The sequence below is a fragment of the Hydra vulgaris genome, chromosome 05, assembly GCF_038396675.1.
Source record: "Hydra vulgaris chromosome 05, alternate assembly HydraT2T_AEP".
In the NCBI taxonomy this organism is placed as follows: Eukaryota; Metazoa; Cnidaria; class Hydrozoa; order Anthoathecata; family Hydridae; genus Hydra; species Hydra vulgaris.
Genome location: NC_088924.1, coordinates 8,059,780 through 8,083,039, shown reverse-complemented (window position 1 = coordinate 8,083,039; position 23,260 = coordinate 8,059,780). Strand labels below are relative to the sequence as shown.

The following is a 23,260-nucleotide window of genomic DNA, read 5'->3' as shown; positions in this document are numbered from 1 at the left end:
CCCAAAAAGATTTTTTCATGGGACATCCACAATAAAAAAAGCAATCTGTAAAAAAAAAAATTATGACTTTTGACCTTTGCCATCTACCAGGGTCAAAGGTCAAATGACCAAATGACCAATAACTTTTTTTTTATTGAACTTATCATTTTTTTGTATAGACACAAAGTTATTTGTCTATGCAAGAGCTTCTGTTTGCCACCAAAATCAACTTCCTAAGTATAATAGCATAAAAGTTATGGACGTTTTAAATAACCAAGGTCAAGTGAAAAGGTCAAAACTTTGAAAGGTCATATCTCAGAAAATAATTGACTTAAGTCAAAAAAATTTACATGTTTTTTTTCTGTCCATATGCCCAACATGTGAGCCAATTTTCATCAAAATCCGAGTCGGTGATGTTGAATTTGATCAAAAAGTGGTTCCACTTGACGTGGAAAGCCCCATATATAAACTTATTTTAAATAAAAGCATCCATAAATATTAATAACGCATAGCGGTTTCTTGATGACAAGACCGTCGGTCTTCTGCAAGTTTTCCGCGTTCTCACACCCTGTAAATATCCATGGCTAACATCACCCGAAAGGACCGAACAAATCCTTTTAGATGGGCATTATATAGACCTAGTGTGAACATTTAGAGCTGTTTTTGAAATCTTTTAACTACGTCCGAGCCATTTTTTTTATTTTTAAGTTATATAGTGAAAATAACCAAAATCCAAGATTTTTCAAAAAAATAAACAGCTCAAAATCATAAATTACAGTGATTTTTTCAAGTTGTAGGTATATAGAGATCATAATAAAATAATTTTAAGTCATTTCAAACATCCCAGAAGGTCAAATAATTATTGGAAATTAAAATAAATGAATTTCATTTGAATTTAGTTACTTTGTAATGACTAAGCATCAGCAATGATTTTATGTACACGTACGCATGCACACACGCACGCACGCACGCACGCATGCATGCACTAACTTTTCAAATTAAAAAGGGTTAAATCCTTCCCTGTCATCCCCCTTCCATTGGCATGAAGTACACAATAAGATTATGTACACAAAAAAATTGTGTACACATAAAGATTATCATGAAATTTATGAAATAAAAAACATTCATAATTATTTTTCCTTGTTGAATGAAGATCATTTTTTAAAATGAAGACATAAAGCAGGAAAAATGCGAAATAAAGCAAAAACACATGAAGAATGCAGAAAGTCTGTTTGTTTTCTTTGCATGAGGAAAGGAGACCGAGAGTTAAATGACTTTATCATTGGAAGAATTCACAAATTGTTGAAAACAGACATTGACTTTGCAGATGAAAGAGTCCCACAGGCTATTTGCAATGCTTGCCGAACTCTCTTGCAAAAAAGAGATGTTGGGGACATGAGTGTTTCACTTCCTGCAATCTACAACTTCTCTGCAATCATTGTCAAGCCTTTGACACGAACATCTGGTCCATGTGACTGCCTCATTTGCCAAATAGCAAAACTCAAGCTCAACCAGAAACATCCCTTGGCACCAAAAGAACAGAACAGAAACCTTGACCAAGGTGAATCTTCTAAGCCTGGCCCTTCACCAAAGTCCCGCTTACAGGCATCAGAGAAAAGATGCGCACAATGTTTGTCCATTCTTGCAAGAGGTTTCAGACATTCATGCACAATCGGAACAAGACACCAAAACTTGCAAGCATTGGTCCAGTCAGATCCTGTTGGTGCTGAGCAAATTGCATCTGCCATCATCAGCTCAAAGGATGCATCTCCTGGAGGAACTGTCCGGCTGAGTCAAGCAAGAGGAGGGCAGTTATTTCCATTAACACCAGGTAATAATAAACTTCTGTGGGAATCACTTTTACTCATAACTATTGTTGTTGTAATCATTCACAAGTAACAAAAAGTTTTTAAATTTATTTCATTTGCTTTTTAGGCCCAGCATCTGCACGCAAATCAACCAGTTCAACACTTACAATGCAAAGCTTGTTAAATGTTCAGTTGAACACAGGACTATCCAACACGGGAATGCGACAACTTGCCTCAACACTTAACAAAGCAACAGAAACTCGACTAGTTGAGCCATTTTTCCAGCAAAAGTTTGCTGCTGTAGGAAAATCGTTGAATGATTTCTTTCAACTATCAGTTGTCAACATTTCAGCAGAAAAAGGAAAAGCTGAAGAGAAGAGAACAATCATTCACTGCAAAAATCTTGAGGACTTAACCAACAAGGTGTTGTTGTCAAGGGAATACGGCTCCAATCATTTTGTCAAGCTTGGCATTGATGGAGGAGGATAATTCTTGAAAATGAGCTTAGCAGTTATTAAGGTAACTGATGAAGATGATGAAACAAGAAGTCCTCAACAAAAAAGTCTTCGCTTGCTGACAAGCTCCTCTGCCCGAGACACAGGTGTCAAACGGCAGCTCATAGTTGCCATCGCTGAAAATGTTTCTGAAACATATGAGAACGTCAAATTGATGATGAACATCATTCAATTAAATGATGTTTCTTTCTGCATTTCATGCGATCTCAAGATGGCCAACATCATTTGCGGAATTCAATCCCATTCAAGCAAACACCCTTGTTGCTGGTGCAACATTGATTCTGACAATCTCTCAGAATGTGGAACATCCAGAAGTTTCGGATCAATCAAGGAGAGATTTGAAGCCTATGTTGCAGCTGGATCGGATACAAAATCAGCAAAAGATTTTGACAATGTAATCCATCCACCACTGATTAAAATGGATGACTCAACACTCATTTTGGATGTGATTCCACCAATGGAACTCCATCTTCTTCTTGGAATTGTCAATCATCTTTTCAAGAATCTTTCTGAGTTAGGGCCTGGTGCCAAAGAATGGCCAACTTTGCTGCACATTCAGCTCCAGCCATACCATGGCGGACACTTTGCTGGCAATGAATGTCATAAGCTTTTGCAAAACCTTGTCATTCTCCAAAGAATGGCAGAAAAAGCTTGTGCCTATCAAGCATTTGGTTTCATTGAAACTCTAAGACATTTCAAAGAAGTTGTCACTTCATGCTTTGGAACAACTCTGCAGGAAAATTATAAAGAAACGATTCAGAAGTTTAAAACTTCTTTCCAATTCTTGCCAATATCGGTGACACCTAAGGACCATGCTGTTTTCTACCATGTTTCTGAATTTGTAGAAAAACATCAAACCTCCCTCGGAATCTTCAGCGAACAAGCAACCGAAGCAATGCATTCAAGGTTCAAGGTTCACTGGGAGCGGTACAAGCGCATCCCAACTCATCCAGAATATGGAAAACAACTCTTCAATTGTGTTGTTGACTATAACAGCAAGCATCTGTAACAAACAACACCTACAAACTCAACTTTTTCAGAAATATATGTTTTGGACTAAAAAAAATTAGAAATTGTAAATTTTAGAAATTTTTGAGAAATTTAAAAACTGTTTTTTGATTATGCATTTTGTGAAGAAAGCTTTTAATTCTAGTCTCAAATTTGCAATATGTAAGAATCTGTTTATTTTTTATCATAAATATTGTCCAGACCAAGCAAGTTGTGAAAATATACTTTATGGAATTTTACACATTGTGGTTATTTTACCATAGAACGTTAAAATGAGAAAAATGGCTCTGACAAACTTTTGGATGTTTGAAATGACTTAAAATTATTTTATTATGATCTCTATATACCTACAACTTATAAAAAATCACTGTAATTTATGATTTTGAGCTGTTTATTTTTTTGGAAAATCTTGGATTTTGGTTATTTTCACTATATAACTTAAAAATGAAAAAAATGGCTCGGACGTAGTTAAAAGATTTCAAAAACAGCTCTAAATGTTCACACTAGGTCTATATAATGCCCATCTAAAAGGATTTGTTCGGTCCTTTCGGGTGATGTTAGCCATGGATATTTACAGGGTGTGTTCTTTGAAGTAATTTCTAATACTTTACAGTTTTACATTATATATTATTTTGTATAACGTAACTTTGTAATTATTATTATTATTATTTTTTTAATTTTACTTACTCTGTAAAGATTCTATTATATTTTACGAATTTGTAAGGATTAAAGAACAAAAAAATTGAATAAAAAAAAAAAAAAAATGTTTTTTTATGTTTTTTATGTATTATTTTTTACTTTAGTATAGTTTTTAAAATAAAAATTTAATATAACTTTTTTTTATGTGATTACTTTTTTATTTTTTTGAGTTTGTTATTTTGAGTTTTTTTAAGTTCCATTAAAAAAAGCTCATCTTAGGAAACTGGTTTCCAAAGACGAGATGATTAGGTGTTAAAAATGACGCAATTTTTGGTATAATTTCGGTATAAAGATTTTTTTTTTAATGAACTGTTTATTTATATTCTTTAAAAGGAAAGACTAAATTATGATAATCTGCAAAAATAAATATTAATATTATAATATTTCGCCTGCAAAAAACAATGCAATGTTCACATGCTCAACTTATGCAACTTTCCCTTAGTTTAAAAAGTACCATTATATTTTTTATACTTGAATTCGTTATCAAATTTAAATTTATAAAAAAAATTTTTACACATTTTTTTTTTTTCAATGGTTTTAATATTTCTGTTGTTATCACCCGGTTAAACATGTTTAGGTTTAGGATTACACCCACAACACCCACAACATCAACAACACCCAAAACAAACTTCTTAATTTGTAATTAAACATTTTTAAAAAAAAAACTTTTAGTAATAATAAAAGGTGGTCTGTATAAAACATGCACTATTACGTTTATAGTGACTTTACTTAAAATTTCTATTGTTATTATTAATGTTAATGATAGTGTATAGGTGCTCTAATGTGCATAAAAAACTTGAATATGATTAACTAAATGAATAAAATTCACTATATTAGACAAAACTGAATTGAACTGGGAGTTAAATAAAATGGCATATCGAATGTACCAACTATAGCATAAGTCAATTTTTCATGTTTTGAAAGAACTCCATACATACCCCCGATAATTTATTATATATTAAGGCTATTTAGTTGCAATCTTTTTATTAACAAGGATGTTTTATGTAGTGATCAAGTGAGAACCTGTAGCACACAAAAAAAAAATATTGTGCAGCTTTGACAAAAATTCTGTAAAATATCCACTTTCCGTTTTTAAAACTTTTTTTAATGAAGTGGACAGCAATCATTAAATGAAAAGGTTTTATAATTATATTATAATTATAATTATAAAACCTTTTCATTTATAATTATAATATAATTATAAAACCTTTTCATTTAATGATTGCTATCCACTTCATTAAAAAAGTTTTAAAAACGGAAAGTGGATATTTAACAGAATTTTTGTCAATGCTGCACAATTTTTTTTAATAATTTTTATAATAGTCTTTATAATTTATAAAGATTAAATTAAATGACACCGCCTGTTGGTTTCTTTATTTAGTCTATTATGAAAATGATGAAATTTGTTTATTGCTGTTTTACGAGTTATTTATCATTGAAAAAGTCAAACGATTTAAAAACGTTTTAAAAAAATTATAGATTTCTCAAACACAAAGAGAAGAAAACACGTTGGATTGTTTACCTAATACACGTTGGAACGTTTACCTAATGCGAGTTTTAAAACGTCTAGCAACACTTTATTATATGATCTGATTGGCATCAAAACTTCAAAAAGGTTAAACTAAAATAACAATTTGCACAATTTTCCACTCAGATAGATTTTTAGTTTATTCTAAAATTGCAAGGAACTTTGTACTACATTTTTTCTTACTTTCTACTAGGAACTATTATTCTCTGTGACAAGTTGTATGTTATAAAAATGTTATTGTTTTTTAACTTTATGATAGTATCACTGATACTATCAGAAAGTTGCTGTTTTTGGAAACCAATTATATAAATTTTCTTTCGGAAAGTGTTTTAGGTGTTATGATAACTTGCAATCCAAGTTATATGTTCGATGGTCCTAAATTTCTTTTTTGAAAATGTTGTGAAAACCTGTAAACAAATAAATTCCTAATCTTTATGTGATCAAATTCATTTAACTTTAGAATCAGTAAGAGAGTCAAATAGCAAAGCAAAGGCTTATATAAATATGCGACAAAAATCTAACTCTAACATTTAATGAAAACCTTGGTTAACTACAGATGGAACTCTTTCGTTGTTTGAGTTTTATCCACGTTATCAAAAACATACAAAAAAATTGACTCAGAAAGCAAAACTTTTTTTTCTGATAATATTTACAATGTTTTTCTTGATCACCCTGAAACTTCTACTATCTCAAATGTTAACAAGGCTGGTGATTTTATTAAACTTGCTGTCGCGTAATGGAAAACTTTTAATCTAAAAAGTGTGGGCATGTATTTTAGGTTCAATAATGATCAAAAGCTTCCTCAAAGATCTTAATGATAAACAGAGAAAGTTTGTTTTGGATTTTTGCGATACTGTATTATGCATGAAAAAAATCAGAAAATAGGCATAAAATATCAACACATGTCACAAGGCATTTCACAAGTTATACACGTAAAGAAATAGTCTAGCTGACTAAAGCACTATTAAGAGAAACACTTTTTTTACAAATATGTTATGTTAAGAAAATTTGTTACAGAACTACTTGAAATAGAACTTAGAAATTTAAGAAAAGCATATTTAGACATATTTTTTAATTGCTTTTTGAAACCAAAGAAGTCTCTTGTTTACATTAACATTTATTTTGAAATTACGATTTGCTTAATGAATATGAAATTTTGACCAGCATAATGTTTTATGTTTTTAAACTTTGGTCAATATCCAAAATCATTTGAAATAGGTTGATTAAAAAGTCCTTTTGACAATACTGTTCAATGGCTTTTCTTCAACTTGATCAAAGATAAAGTTTGTTTAACTTCCATATTCAATACTTTTATGCTTTAATGCATTACTTAATTGAAATTGAGTGTTATCATAATATACTTTCCAATATTCATTTATAAAAAACCACTGAAAACTTTCTACACTAAAATCAAACAAAGAACTATGTTGTTTTAAACAAAGAACGACCATCTTAAGTTTGCCTTGTTAGTTTGACATTTATTCATTGACACTTTTGCTTTTATTATTTGCTATAGTTTGCAGTTTTGGGATTTTAAAAGCATTCCTTATTTATTTAAAGCAATATATTTTTATTGAAACGTTTATTTACTATTTTTTATTTGATTTGAAACCTGTTTCTTTTTTTCATTATTTGACAAAAAGTTAATTGTAATGTAGTAATGAAGTATATTATTAAAAATATGAAAATATTTATAAATTGTTTTTATAAATTTATATAAATCGTTGAAGTGTTTATTTTAATTTTCAGATATTTTATAAGGTAAGCCATTAAATAAAGTATATGTTTTAAAACAAATTTTAATTAAATAACAAAATTGAGTTTTAAACTAATTTAGATTAAATTTGTCATTTTCATTTTCACATTTTTTTGCAGAACAAAACATTTTAACAACTACAAGTATTTTGTTGATTTAAATATATAGATAAATTTATATGATAATGTTTTGTGTATTATTTGGCATAAATACATTGACTGGCAATAGGTATACCAAGAACTAAATTTAAATACATTGACTGAGGATAAGGGTTCGGTCAGGGTTTTAGTCATGATTAAAAGTCATAAAAGACAAGTAAACTATCATTTCGTTAAAAAGTATTCAGTTTAACTAGATAGTTTTAACATCGCGTAAATCAAGTAACGCTCTTCCGCTATAAACGGACGAAAGAAGAAAGCAGTGGTACCTCATGTATCACTATAAGCCGCTGTACATTCAAGGCTGGTGCGAATGGTGTGTGATACCCTCCCCCGCCCCCTATCAATGAATTATAGTTCATTATGTCTGCAAATTTGTCTCTTTTAGACCAGCAAATAGGTATATGTAAATCATATAGTACAGGCAAACTTGGGCTTTTAGTACTATCGGCAAATGTAAAATGCGAGGAAATTTTTTTTTTTTTTTTAAACAAATATTTATGGTATTTTTGCTACTGTCAATAAAAATCCTGGATCCGCCCCTGTAAAGCATTCATTAAACTTGTGAAACATAATCAAGAAACTTATTGCCAAATATGGTATTTTTGTTGATGCTGTGAGAAGTGATACAAAAAGAGAGTTAATCAATGTGTTAAAGAAGCTTTGCTAAAACACTAAATCTAAAGCAAATCAAGATTCTAGAGAAAAATCTGAAAAAGAAGATTTTGTAAAAAAAAAAAAAGAAAGAAAATTGTCATTTACTGACACACTGACTAAATGCTAACTTTCTCTAACAATAAAAACTAGAACAGTTGTAATGGAGTTATTGACATACGGCTAATGCCAAAAAATAACCTCATCACATAATTGAAAAACACAAACAGTATCTAATGCCTTAAGGTGGTACTACCGTGCAGATTTTATTTTCCAAAATAAGATCTTTTTCTTAAAATGGTAAACATTTTTTAATAGTAGTTAAAAAACTAAATATAAAAAACACCTATTTTTTACTTACTTGACAGCAAAAAACATGCACTCACAAGAGCATTAATAACTTGAGTAATATTTGAGATAAAAGCTTTAAATTTTACAAACATATAGCTAAATAGTTCGTGGAGAGCTCTTAGTAGAATTTTAAAAAAATACTGAACCAAAGTAAAATGGCAGATATTAACATGTAAAAATCATTGAAAAATGGTCCGCTTTTTATAATTGAATAATGTTTTTTTTGCGTTACATATAATATCAAGTATCACCACTTTCTTGCTGATTTTAATTTTTTTTTTTTATGTTAATAAAACTGTTTATTTTGTTTTTGCGCACTTGCCACTAATACGATTGAATTTATATGTGTAAATTCAATGCTATTATTATATTTATATATTTATACAGAACAATCTCTCTAATTCGAATTTTATGGAGCAAAAGAAAAGTTCGAGTTATAGAGATTTTCGAATTATAGAAAGTTGACTTTTTTTCAAATATTCTTTTCAAAGTAACGAATAGAAATCAAACTAACAAACTAATAGAAATTCTTAGGCCTAAAAGCAATATATATTAAGTGTTTTAAACTTTTAAATTCGAGAAAAAAAAAGTCAGTAACTGTAGATTGTCTTTTATGAGCTAGAAAATTCATGTCAAAGATACGATTTATATCTTTAAGAGTCTTTGTCAAATTATCTCCCAACTAGTTTGCTTTTTCTTAAATTAGTTAATGCATAACTCTATCGCAAAATATAAGGCTTTTTATTTTACCAGCAAGCCACTAATTGGTACATTATAAGCTCTCATTCGTTTGAACCATTTAAGTACAGCTTTGTTTACTAGGTAATACGAATCAACTTTCACCCGTTTAGTAAATTTTTCCTTACAAAAAGCGTTAAAGATTTTACCTTTATTCTTTTTGCTGTTTGAAAGAATGTTTGGTGGAATATCAAAAATTTTCGAAACCTCTTTACTTGTTTTTCCTTTCTACAATTCCAATAGAGTTTTTTATTTCCACTTTAAATTGTTTTTTTAATGTCTCTTTGATACTATGATTTTTTTTAAACAGTAGAAGATAACTTACACTAATCGTTTTTCAAAAACTCACAACATTCAAAATTTGAATAAAGATTTTGACGGTTTAATGAGGTTTTTACACGTCAAAGTTAAAAAGTTTCGATTTTCAGAGAGAATCTTACTAACTGGTCTAAAAAATCCATCCGAATTGTGGAGGTTTTTGAATTATAGAGATTCAATATAGAAAGTTAAACGTAAGAGTTTCTTAAGCGTCCTTCACAGTGACTTTGCATTTAATGGAATTATGGAGGTTTTCAAATTAGGGAGATTCTAATTAGAGAGATTGTACTGTATTATTATTTTTAAACATTTTAGCCAAAATCTTTAGAATGTCTGAAAGAAAAACGAAAAGATTGTCCGGAGCACAGTAGAAAAGAAAGCCAGAAAAAAAACAAAATTAACTAAAAAAATCTTTGGTTCACTAACAAAATATTTGGAAAAAGCAAAACCATCCGAGATGGAAAACGCTTTTAGTAGCCAAACAAATTTAAGTAGTAAAATTTCTTCTGATAAAAATAAAAATGAACTGTTAGCAGAAAATACAAATGACAATATTATTAGTAACGATAAAATAGGAGATAATACAGTTACAAATATCGACGTTATCAAGGGAGATACTTGCAGTAGCCTAGCAAATCCAAGTAGTGATTTTTTTTCCAAAAATACAAATGCTAGGGATAATATTGCAGTTGCAAATATCGACGATATCACTTAAATTGATGAAGCATATTCTGCTATGTGTCTGGAACTAAATGATCTAACTTGCTGGCCTTTAACGCTTACCAATAAAATGGTGGAAATTTTAATCAAAAAAATTCAAAATATACAATCTACATACCCAGAAAATAAATTGGAAATATCTTTTTCAAAGGCTTATTTCTATAGAAAACGGTGAAAATTTAAACGCGAGTGGTTAATCTATTGTTAAGCAGCCGTCGCGCAGTGGTAGCGCACTTGCTTAAGAAACAAAGGATCTGTGGTTCAAACCCCCACCTCTGGGTAAGTTTTGCAAATCGGTTAGAAAGGAGGCGTGAACTTCCAATTAAATGCTCATACGCGGATCTCTGTGATAAAACCGTAAGGAGTTTTTTGTTGTAAATTATTTGGAAAACAATAAATAAAATTAGTTTAATAATAATATGGTACGAAATCTAGGAAAAGGTAGATGTCATTAGTAAAATGATGCAGAAAGTTTCTTGGAATATCAATTCATGTGCTGAATTAATTATGGAAGTTTTTAAGTTTTTCAAAAGCATTAGAAATGATAAATGTTTCTAAAATTATTTGAATATTTTTAATGAAATATTCAAATCTATTTGTAAATCTATTTGTAAAGCAGTTGAAACAGAACCGGATTTCCCAGCTGAAATTAGTGTACGTCGCCGACGTTACCGAAAACAATTTAGCTATGAAGGAGAAGAAGATATTCAATTTACTCAAAAAGAAAATTTTCAAATTAATTTTTATTATGTGAAACTAGGTACAGCTATTTTATCTCTTACCACCCGTTTGAAACTGTCAAATTTTGAACAATGTTTTGGATTTCTCTACAAATTTATTGATATTGAAGATGAAGAAATAAAAAAAAGTTGTTTCGATCTTCAAAATAAATTTACAGATAATGAATCCTGTGATATCAATGGCGCGGAATTGTATGAAGAAATAATTTCTTTGAAAATAATTGTAAAAGACAAAAAGTAGCCCGAAGAACTTCTAAATTTTTTTATATAAATACAACTTGGAGACGTCTTTTCCAAATAACGCCACGAGTTCAAAACTTTTTCTAACAATTCCATTTTCCGTTGCTTCAGGAGAGCGAAGTTTCTCAAAACTGAAAATAATTAAAATTACCTGAGAACATGCATGACACAAGAACGTCTCAGTAATGTTTCAATTATTGCAATTGAAAGTGGCATTGCTGACTCGTTAAATATTCTAGAAGCGATTGAACAATTTGCTTCCATAAAATCGCGTCTGGTTAATTTTTAATTTCATTTTAATATTTAAATATTAATGTTACATGAAATTTTGTAAATATAAATTAAAAAATTAATTTTGATTATTTTTTCATTGATATTTGATACCTTGAAAAGGGCTACATACTAGCACCCAGCCGGCCAAATGCCCAAGCACGGCCCTCGAGCCACCCCTCTTCTCTATATATTTAATTATGGATTAGGCTCTGTTTAATAAACCCATGTTCCAAATTACATTATAACAAAAAATCTACAGATGTATTATATACAGATGTACACGTTATTTGTACTATTGAAATATTATTTTTCCAAATGGTTCGCGATTTTTTAGCCGCAATATTAAAACAACACTCGTGGTGTAAACAAACAGATAAAGTTACTATGGTGAATTTATATACGAGATCAAGGTCTTTAAACTGTGGATGAAAATTTTGATTTTCTGGGTAAATTCTCATCTAAAAACTACAAAAAGATGAAAAATTGTATCATTAAGGCTATTCTAGATGCTTAGATAATTAAGAAGAAAGTCAAAAATTTAAAAAAATTTGCTGTTCTAAATATTTTGAGAATATAAAACTAGTCAAAGTTTATTTCAATTTATAAAATTAAATAGTTATTTATTTTATCCAAATTTATTAAAAATATCCTTTTTTATACACAAACACAACAATATATATTTATTTCAAATATCTATATGTACAAAGTATAGAGAGAATTAATGGTGAAAAGCTTTTGAGACTAACTAACTTCAACCACTATAAAATGTGCTTTTTCTACACACAAAAAAAGAACATTCTTAATTGTATTTTAGTCCAAACTATTTAATCTTTTATATAGTTTTGGCTAAAAAAAAATATATATATATACTTCTGTATGCAATATTTAACATAAAAATGAGCAGGCAGTGAACATTAAGTTTCTTATATAGTCCTCCTGTATCGATTTATCCTCCTAATTAATTAATTTATCCTCCTATTGTAAAGTTATTATTTAATAATTTTATTATAATATTAAATAAAAAACAACAACAGATATTTATTTATTTTTTTTTTTTTTGAATTGTTTACCCTAAAAAAAATGAATTATTTTTAGGGTAAACAATTTACAATGAACACAGGGATATCTTTTGAGCAAGATGTTGCTGCTTTAATAGAAGAAATCAAATCCACTAAAAAGCCCAAAATTAGTAATAAGAAAAGGTAACAAAAAAATTCATAAATATGTAATAAGAAAAATTATTCTTTTGTTTTCAAAAAGAGGTGTTTTAAATTATTATTATGCATGCTTTATGTTTTTTTATTCTTAGAACTCCAGCATTAATTAAACTATGGCATAAGTATGAGACATCCATTAAAAAAAATCAATTAAGTCTTAAATTGATAAAAATAGGTGAAATTTTGCTAGATGAGAAGGTAATTAATTCAATTATAATTCAAAACACTAAACAATTAACAGAAAAGTTTATTTATAATCATAAAATCATTTTAATAATAATTACTTTTTAAAGTTAAAGGTTATTCAAAAATTGTAAATAGTTTGTTAAAGTGTTATTTTTTATGTAGTTAATTTTATACTTCAGAAATGTGAACAATATTGTTATCAGATGATCTAGGACCATTTGCCTGGGTAGGAATTTACAATTGTGTGTGCTTCAACGATGAAAGAAAGTTGCTAATGAAATTTAAGCTAAAGTTCAACCAAACTGTTTGTTATTGCTTGAAAACGTTTTACTTTTTAGGCAACCATCTATTTGTTATATTGTTCTTTACTGCTCCTGTGCTATTAACAAGGTGAAAGCCAAAAAAATAGGTATAAAGGCAAAGAATTTAGGTGGTCAGATTATGCCAATGACTTCAAACTGTGCTTTTAATGATGGCAAGAACCAATATTGTACATGCTGTTAAAAATTTGTTGAAAATAATAAAATGTTTAATCATTGTGTTAGTAAACATTTAAAACATCTACAATTTTAAAGCGATTCTTAGTGTATATATTCAAATTTGTTTTTAATTCCAAACTATTTAACTGAATATTTTTTTTGCATTTGCATTTTCATGCATTTATCAATTATCTCCATTAACTTAGAAATCTGGTTGCAGCAGGGTCGTTCCAAATGTATACCAGTACAGTTTGATTCTAGGATTTTTTTTTTAACATGAATTACCATGTCTTTTTTTGTTACAGTAAATAATAGGATTTTTTCAATTCTTTTATGTTACATCACGTATAATCAGCAGTAAGTCTACTTATATATAGTTTCTCTTCTACTATATATGGGAATGTCTTATTTAATTCCACCATTTTATATACATAGATGTCTAATAATATCTCCATCCCTTTTTAGACATTCTAGCATAAAGCTAATGATTTATTCTTTTATATTTTAATTATGATAAGTTTACCATATTTAATCTTATTTTCACAAATATAAAAACAAAAATTATGTAAAAACAAATATGAAGTTATGCAATAATAATATTTCTAAGAAGTTGAATTACAATTTAAAGAAATTTTTCTATTGTTGTACTTTTTTAAAATATATTTTTTGTTTTTTAAAGTAAAAAATACTAATAGTTAAATACTTTTCAGTATTAAAAAAAAAATTAAATTAATGAGCTGTAATTTACCCCAAATTATTCAATCCTTTAAAATACTTTAGGATTATGGGATGGCAGCAAAATGTTTTGGTTTGTATCTACAGGAAACACATTTGTTTAGAGAAGAAAAAATTTTTGAGGAAGGTTATGTGAAAACATTTTTCAAAAATAAAGTATTTGATGAGAGCTTGGTAATTTTATCATTGTTTGGATTTTTTTTTACTGTGTTTACCTCTACATTTAAGTTATTAAAGTCAAGGAGGCTACTATTTATATACTATATACTTATATTATATTGCTTTTTTCAGAATATCTCAGGTATTTCTAACAAATCATTAAATGTATAGGTATCTTGAGGTATTGTTATAAATAAATATTAAAGTTTGTGGTAGTTAAAAAATATTTTGTTATTAAAGCAAAAAAAAATCAGAATATCATTCATTCAGTTGTCCAAATGTGGACAACTGAATGAATGATATTTTGATATTAATGTAGTATAATGACTAAAAATTACTTTCGAGCAATGACAAAAATAAATTTTGAAAATTGCCATAGTTGTAAATTTTGGTCAAGTATTTTGTATTTAGTATTTTAAATACTTTTTTAAAAGTATTTTTATTTTAAATACTATTGAAGTATTTGTATTTGTATTTAAAATACTTTTATAAAGTATTTTACCCACCACTTCATATATGTATATATATATATATATATATATATATATATATATATATATATATATACATATATATATATATATATATATATATATATATATATATATAAATCAGTGCTGGGTAGGATTAAAAATCATGAACCATGACTTGAATTTAATTTTAATTCATGCTGACACTTTCAAGTTATTTTTGATGGATATTTTTTCAAAATAATTTAAAGAAAAGCCAATTAACTTATTTCCGAATGTTTTCATTATCTGCAATGATTTTTTGTTTTTGATTTCAAATCATTTTAGTACCTAAAATTTTAATTTTGTTTTAAATTCATTTTTATGCTTAAGATTTTGGCTTCAAGTCATATAATAAATTTATTTATCTAACACTGATAATAATATAAATATTTCAAATAAAAACTTTTTAAATAAAAAAAAAGAAAATGGTTTATTTATATGTATACATTTATATATATATATATATATATATATAAATATATATATATATATATATACAACCCTCAGAATTAGGAAAATTGAGGTCAGCAATAATTTGCCGACCTCAATCTTTTAGAGATCGGCATCAGGTCGGCAAAAATTATTTGATACAAAGGTCTAACCGTAAAACATAGAAACGAGATCGACCTCAAACACTTTCAGGTCGGCAGTTAGGTCGGCATTGCCGGATGCTGACCCTAATTCCGAGGGTTGTATATATATATATATATATATATATATATATATATATATATATATATATATATATATATATATATATATATATAATCACTTCTTCAACTCACCTCACTAAATGAAAGACACATTCGAGATGATTTAATCTACAATTTTAAATTAATATAACTTAAAAAATGTTTATTGGCTTAACCCACAAATTGGTAATCCATCTGTCCAAATAACTAGAGGACACTCTCAACGTCTCATGAAAGAGTTCTTTAGTGCTTCAGACCTCAACAACAACATGCGAGCTATCTCTACTAGGCCTAATTTGTTTCCTAAGAGAGTAGTCAACCGATGGAATTTACTCCCAAAAACTGCAGTTGACTATTATTGCGTAAATGAAATTAAAGATTGTATCAACAAACACTCTATCCAGCACTAGTTTTATGAATTATTACTGCATTGCTGCTATAATTCATCATTTACCCACAAGGAGCTAAAGGGTTGCTACCCCTTTCAAGTGAGATAAATAACTAATTTACCTTGTGTTTTACTTGTTTAATCCTTATTTTAATATTTTCTTGCCGCAGCTTATCATTATTATTATTATTATTACATTCATACATATATATATATATATGTATGTATATATATATATATATATATATATATATATATATATATATATATATATATATATATATATATGCATATATATATATACATATATATATATATATTTATATATATATATTTATATATATAAACATATATATATATGTATATTTATATAAAGTGATTTATGGGAGCAATATACAACTCCTGCAAAAGTATAATTTTTTCATAAATAAAAACCACTTTCTTTTCTTCTCTATATTTAGATATTAATTAGAAACTTTTTAATTAAAAATTTAGTTTTAGCAAAGTTCTAATGAATAAATGGATAGCTAGTGTGATACCCTAAAAAAACGCAAGTCTAAGGAATTTTTTATAGCGTGATAAACATGGCTCGTTATGTACATATTCTGTTAACATTGTGTTACAAGCAAGTACTTGTAACACGATTTTTTATTTTTGCTGCTAAAATGCTTTATTTTTCTGTGTGTAATAGTCAGATTTGTTTTTCTTTTGTTTTTTGCTTAAGATATTATTTTAACTATACATTTTAATACAATAAGAAAATATAGAATATTTTTTATAAGCAGTAAAAACATTTATAGCTCTTTGTTTTTCAATTTTTTCAAATAAGTAAAGTTGTTAAAGAATAATTAATATTCTTGTAACATTGATGTTACAAGTATATGCTTATAACAAGTATAAAATCAAAATTGGTATTTAATAACCAATTTTTTATGAATAATCAGACAGCTCGCGCAAAAACTAAAAACTCTTTTAAAAAGCTCGCCATGTTAATTTTAAGAGAGCTTTTTGCTCTTGCACTCATTTACTCTCTCTAAGGCCTGTATATATGTATATATATATATATATATATATATATATATATATATATATATATATATTTTTTTTTTTTTCTTACATTTTCATTTCCAATAAGGCTGCAAGTAACCACTATTAAAGTTGGAAGTAACTGGAAGAGAAAAGATGAAGTTTGTAGAGCAAACTATTGACAGACGACTTAAAAGATTGTAAATTATATGAATCAGGAAAGCAAGATGAAGGAAGCGAATTCCAAAGAACTGGTGTTAGAGGAAAAAAAACTAGATGAATAAGAGTTTTTGGAGCACTTATGAACAGTCACAGAAAAAGGATAAGGTTTAATTAAATAAAGAGTAACATGAGAATGAATTTTAGTAGATGGCACAAGAGTTGCTAGCTCTTTAGAGCAGTGTCCATTATAGTATTTGTAGAAAAGAGAAAGAGAAGCAACGTAACTATGATGCGATAATAGTTGGAGGTTGGCTGCAAGAGCAGGTCCAACTATGTTTTCAATGCGCTTTTGCACCTTGTCTAAAAAAGAAAAGGCATCATTAGGAGATCCACCCCAGATATGGCAACTGTATTCCATACTAGGATGGATTCAAGATTTATAGAGATACAGAATAGAATCCGGAGTAAGAAAGTGTCAAGCACGATAAAGAGATACAACCTTGGTAGATGCTAATTTTGTAATGGATTTGATATACGGTTTCCAAGAAAGATCGAAAGTAAAAGTTAATCCAAGAAGATGAAGAGTAGTTGATCTATCAATTACATTACCATTTATAAATATAGAACAATTTAGATTGTTGCGACAACAATTAGCTGAAAAAAATTAAGTTTTATCTGAGTTAAAGTTTACCAGCCACTAAGAGCCCCATGCTGCAGCAGAAGTGAGATCTCTTTCAAGCTCAAATGCCTAATTTAACAATAAGAGAGTGTTGGCTTCTTATCAAGAATAGACAAGAATAAATGGTAGTATCATCAGCAAACAATACCACCTTAGATGTGAGAATATCTGGAAGATCGTTAATGTAAATTAAAATGAGTATAGGACCAAGGATAAACTCTTGAGGAACCCCTGAAGTGACAAGATATGAAGAAGAGTGCTGTCCATAGAGGACAACTTTAATACTGCGATTGGTAAGAAAGGATTCAATAATTTTAAAGATGTTACCTGAACCACCGTAAAAAGAAAGCTTATGGAGAAGACCAGCATGCCAAACTTTATCAAAAGCTTTAGAAATGTCCAGAGCAATAGCCTTAACTTTTCAACCTCTGTCTAATGCACAATAAAACCTATCGGTTATTACTGTTGGTAACTCAGCTGTAGATGGAGAAGATTGAAATCCATATTCATGATCAGAAAGTAAGTTATTAGATTCAAGATGAGAGGTTAAGTTTTTTTTAATTAAGAACTCAAAAACCTTGCTTATGATAGGAAGTTAAATGAGTCAGATTGCTCTCCAGAATTTTTGAAAATAGGGATAACAGATGTTTTCCAACAGGCTGGAAAACAAGACTTTGATAGGCACTTGTTTAATAGTTTTGCAAGTATAGACAATAGCTCCGGAGAACACTTCTACAAGACTATAGCAGGTATATTGTTTGGACCACAAGCTGAAGAAAAGTCTTATTAGGAAATCAATTTAAATGCAGAAGCTGGAGTGATATGAATGTCAAGCAATGGATCAACCTGTTTGTCGGCTATTTCAGGTAGAATGCAACTAGTGGAATCAAGAGATGATATTGATGAAAAGTTCTTAGAAAACAATTCAGCTTTGTCTTTAGTTGAGGTGACAAAGTCTGAATCATACAAGAAAAATGGAATAAGAGATTTGCCCTTATCATAGATACTGTTAAAGGTTCTGATAAAATATGAGATTTTATGACCTTAAAATAGCGGGCTTTGGCCTTAGACAAAACCTTTTTCACAATGGTTTCTAGCAATAGTAAACAGACGTCTGTTTTTTGGAGAATTGTTTTCCTGATAGATATGGAAGTATTGGTTTCGATTGGAAATTGCAGCAGCACAATGTGAGGAAAACCATGGAGATGAACGAGGCTTGAATTGGAATCGTCGAGAGGGAATAAAAGATTCCATACCAGCCTGAATCCACAAAGTTTTGTAAGAAGCATATTTTTCAGCTGGAAGACGAAAGATTTTTACCCAAGGGCCATCACAATGAAAATTGCGGAATGAGTCACAGTCAGCTTTAAGGTAGTTGTAAGAGGTGCGATGAAAAGGGGATTAAGATAATGAAGAAGAATGAGAAAATAGTTTTAAAGAAATAAAATCGTGATCAGAAGCACCTAAGGGTGAATGTGGAGAAACTGAGCACTGACTAGGATCAGAAACAAGACAGGTTGAGTAGAGAAGGTGATTGATTTGGATTGTCTGGAAAGTGAGTTGGAAAGTTTCCTATTTGAGTTAGAAGTTGAGAATTTGAGGGCCTTAATGCCAGCAGAGTCACTGATACTGGAGCCAAGCCATTCATTGTGATGAGCATTAAAGTCACCCATAACAACAATATTGGTTGATGGATAATGAGAGAGGGGTTGGTCATTTTGATCAGAAATAACGTCAAAAAGTGTGCAGTCTTGAGATGAAGGAGAATGATATAGAACAAAGAGAAAGACGATAGAGTAAAGTGGTGCTAAAACAAAGCGCATAAAAGAATAGTCTGTGGATTCAAACCTAGTTTCACAACAAATGGGTAAACTTTTACAAATGTAAACGCCCAGGCCAAGCATGTGACTATTGGAGTCTTTACAAATTAAAGGGAGATAACCATCAACACTAAGATCACAAGATGAGACAGCTGAACTCTAATTAGTCACACCATGAGCTAGTAGGTCTGGTGAACTTTGCAAGAGATAAGACTCAACAGAAGAAAAGTTACTTCGAAGACCACGAATATTAGTGAATGATAGGTTTAGAGAACTTGGTAATGACGATGGTTTTTTGTGTTTTATAGTTTTTAGTACTTTAGTTATTTTAAAATTTTTTAAAGAACTTCACTCAAAGAATATTAAAAAGTGTACTGACTACAATAGATTGTACTTACTACACTATTTAATAGTCCAAGCAATTGTCTTATTACTATTAATTATTACTATTAATTATTCCTAAGCCATAACAAAGGGCTGCAAATGTGGTCTCAACAATCTACAACAAAAGTACGAACAGGGACACCATCTATGTGCAACATGGCACTGTTAGTATTCTGATATTTTTCAGCTGTTGATGGAATCAGCCTCTATGAGAGCTACCATAGAGTTCGGAAAACCTGACTAACAACTGGCCTCAGAACCATAAAAATTAGGAGATAATAGAATGAGTTGTCTTGTCATAAAAACATTGACACAAGCAAAAATCTATGCATTGAGTCAAGAAGATCCAGCGTTCAACATCCTAAATTGGAAACAATGTATTAAAAATACATCTACGCCAGCCTAATAGATGAGGAAGGGGTGCAAGGCTGGTCAACAGATAGAATCTGTTTACCCCTTAAGTCTTTGCCTAGGGGGCCTTCTACAAGACAATAGCCGGATGCGTTTAACATCAGCCCAAGACACGTATTTTTATCGAGACACCATCTCTAGCCTTTACTTTACCATGAGCCCCAAGGCAGGGGTGTTTTAATTCGGAGTTGACTTCTCCTAGCCAATATGTATATATATTTATATATATATATATATATAAATATATGCATATTGTATATATTTATATATATAAAAATATGTACAATATGTATGTATTTATATATATATATATATATATATATATATATATATATATATATATATATATATATATATATATATACATATATATATATATATATATACAGACATATAGTAAAATAGGAATATCAAACTTTAAAGTTAACAACTTTAATGAAGAAAAATGATTGTACATATTATATCACTGCTCATTAAAATCATTTTAAAAACTGCTAATGTTAGTTAGTAATATCAACTCTCGTGTACAGGTACTTAAACTATGTGTACAGGTGTTTAAACTGAGTACTTAATACTAAGAACACAATTGTTTTATAAACACTACTATAAACATTTTTGTTACATAAAACAAGATTTTTACTCAATATATTTATTTTTTAAAATTCCATATATAATCGTTATAGAAAAAATGACAAGTAGTGATTTTAAATTTATCTTCTTAAATTTATCTATTATTTTTAAATTATCATTCATTTTTTGTAATTTGTGGCAAAAAATTACAAGAAAATAATTTTTTTTAATCTTTTTTTCCTATTTTTATTCATTTTTCTTTAAATAAAAACATTTAAGGAAAAACGAATAGTTATAGTTTATATAATTTATAATATTCAACAATATTCGTCAATGAAGCGAATTATAGAACCGTAAATCATAAAACTATTTTAAATGCTTCTTCTTTTGTTTTATGCATTTTCCAAATTACATCTTGATTATTTGTCAAACCTTTCTTTTGAAAACTCTATTTTTTTTTTAACCGGTCAACCATGAGCAGCAAAAAATCATTTTGGGAGGTCAAAATTGGAATTTTAGTCATTTCAAGCAGTCATTGACGATTGGCGGGCTGTTAATTTCCACTCTTTATATATATAGAGGGGTGTACACTTGGACTTTTGGTCAGTCACCAGTTGATAACTAAAATTAACCAGTTCATTAATGTTTGTCGCCCGCCAACATTTTGAGTTGCCTGTTGCTATTTTTTATAAAATATTTGCATTCAGCAAAGTTCTCACATATTTTAGTCATTTATTTCCTTAAATAAAAGTAATATGGTAAACTATTAATAACATTCACTTTGATTTGAATGCTCATTTTATTAAATAAATAGGCAATCTTTTTTTACAACATCAAAGAAATATAAAAAAACAATGTACAATTACTTCAAAACCCTTTGCTTTTAGTGTGCTAAAATTATTAAGATCTTATTTGTTACAGGAGCCTGAAAACTAATAATATTTATAAAGTATTTTAAAGTACCACATTGTAATTTAATTTAAACTGTGTTAAAAGTAATTAAAAACTAATATAGCAAAAGTTATTGATAAAATCCAAATTCAATTGAATGTTTGAATTTTTTATGGCCTTGATGTTTTTTAATAAACATTACTTAAACAATATTAAAAAATAATTTAATATTTCAAAATAAAAAAGTTTTCCCTTTAATATTCCAAAATGAAAAAGTTTTTGCTTGACGTAAAACTTTTTCGCCTTTTGTAAAATCCAAGCAGTGTAATGCATTTTAACAAAGCTATCTTTTTATCTTAGTATATTTTTTGACAAATTCAGTTCTATTACTTTATCTCTAAATCCTTAATAAAAATTGTATGAAAATTAAAAAAAAGTTTTTTTGTTTAAACAATATATATATATATATATAAATATATATATATATATATATATATATATATATATATATATATATATATAAATATATATATATATATATATATATATATATATATATATATATATATATATATATATATATATATATATATATATATATATATATATATATATATATATATATATATATATATATATATATATATATATGTATTTATATATATACACACACACACACTACAGTCCATAGTATTTTGAATGGTCATACTTTTGAATATAAGATATCAATGTTTTACTTACTATATAGAGAAAAACTAAAAACAAAATCTACTTGAGCTATATTTTATTTTATTTATTAAATAAAAGTTAATAAAAAGTTCCATTAGATTAGTTTATAATTTATTTGCTTGTTTAATCACCCTTAGCGACTATAACCACTTTACATATTCTTGGCATTCTACTCTATGACTTATCAGATTTGTCAAAGTCAATTTTATGCCATTCACTAATAAGTTTTTTCCATATCTTTTTATCATTGGGCATTAGTGGTGACATTACTTTTAATTCATCCCATAAAAGTTGATTAGAAGAGAGATCTGGTGGTAAGGGAGGCCAGTTCATTCTATTCAATATTTGATTATTCTCAAGTTGATCAAAATAACTTATACAATGTTTTGAAAAATATGTTTTTAACTTCAGCTTTGGATGGTTTTCTACTTAAAAAAAAGTTTCCAAATAACCCAAGTATCCAAAGGTATAGCATGACTTTTTAAAAATGTCCAAATAAACAACTTTGGCATTAATCCCTTTTATTTTTACCTTACTTATTTTATGTCACCTATGGTATTCTGTCAAAACAGCCCCACACCTTAACACTACATCCATCAAGTTTCACAGATAATTATACACAGTGTTTAATCAGAGATTCAACTATGACAAGTAACACAAGAATAAATTTTAGTGGATGGCACAAGAGATGCAAGCTCTTTTCAGCAACACCTGCTATATTATTTATAGAAAAGA

The 23,260-nt window shown here is 28.4% G+C and overlaps 2 protein-coding genes across 3 annotated transcripts in view; both read left to right on the top strand.

Moving 5' to 3' along the window:
- The first annotated feature begins 1,167 nt into the window (after positions 1-1,167).
- Positions 1,168-2,276, top strand: LOC136080151 (uncharacterized). Its single transcript, XM_065796764.1, has 2 exons — positions 1,168-1,810; positions 1,915-2,276. The coding sequence occupies exons 1-2, from the start codon at positions 1,168-1,170 to the stop codon at positions 2,274-2,276; spliced, it is 1,005 nt and encodes a 334-aa protein (XP_065652836.1).
- A 9,581-nt stretch (positions 2,277-11,857) lies between these two features.
- Positions 11,858-23,260, top strand: part of LOC136071831 (cilia- and flagella-associated protein 54-like) — a 128,072-nt gene continuing 116,669 nt past the window's right edge. For both annotated transcript variants that reach the window (XM_065797279.1, XM_065797278.1), the window contains exons 1-4: positions 11,858-11,931; positions 12,581-12,687; positions 12,795-12,900; positions 14,148-14,276. In XM_065797279.1, coding sequence (XP_065653351.1) covers positions 11,911-11,931; positions 12,581-12,687; positions 12,795-12,900; positions 14,148-14,276 — 363 coding nt within the window. In that variant the 5' untranslated portion in view covers positions 11,858-11,910. The remainder of the gene's footprint in view (positions 11,932-12,580; positions 12,688-12,794; positions 12,901-14,147; positions 14,277-23,260) is intronic.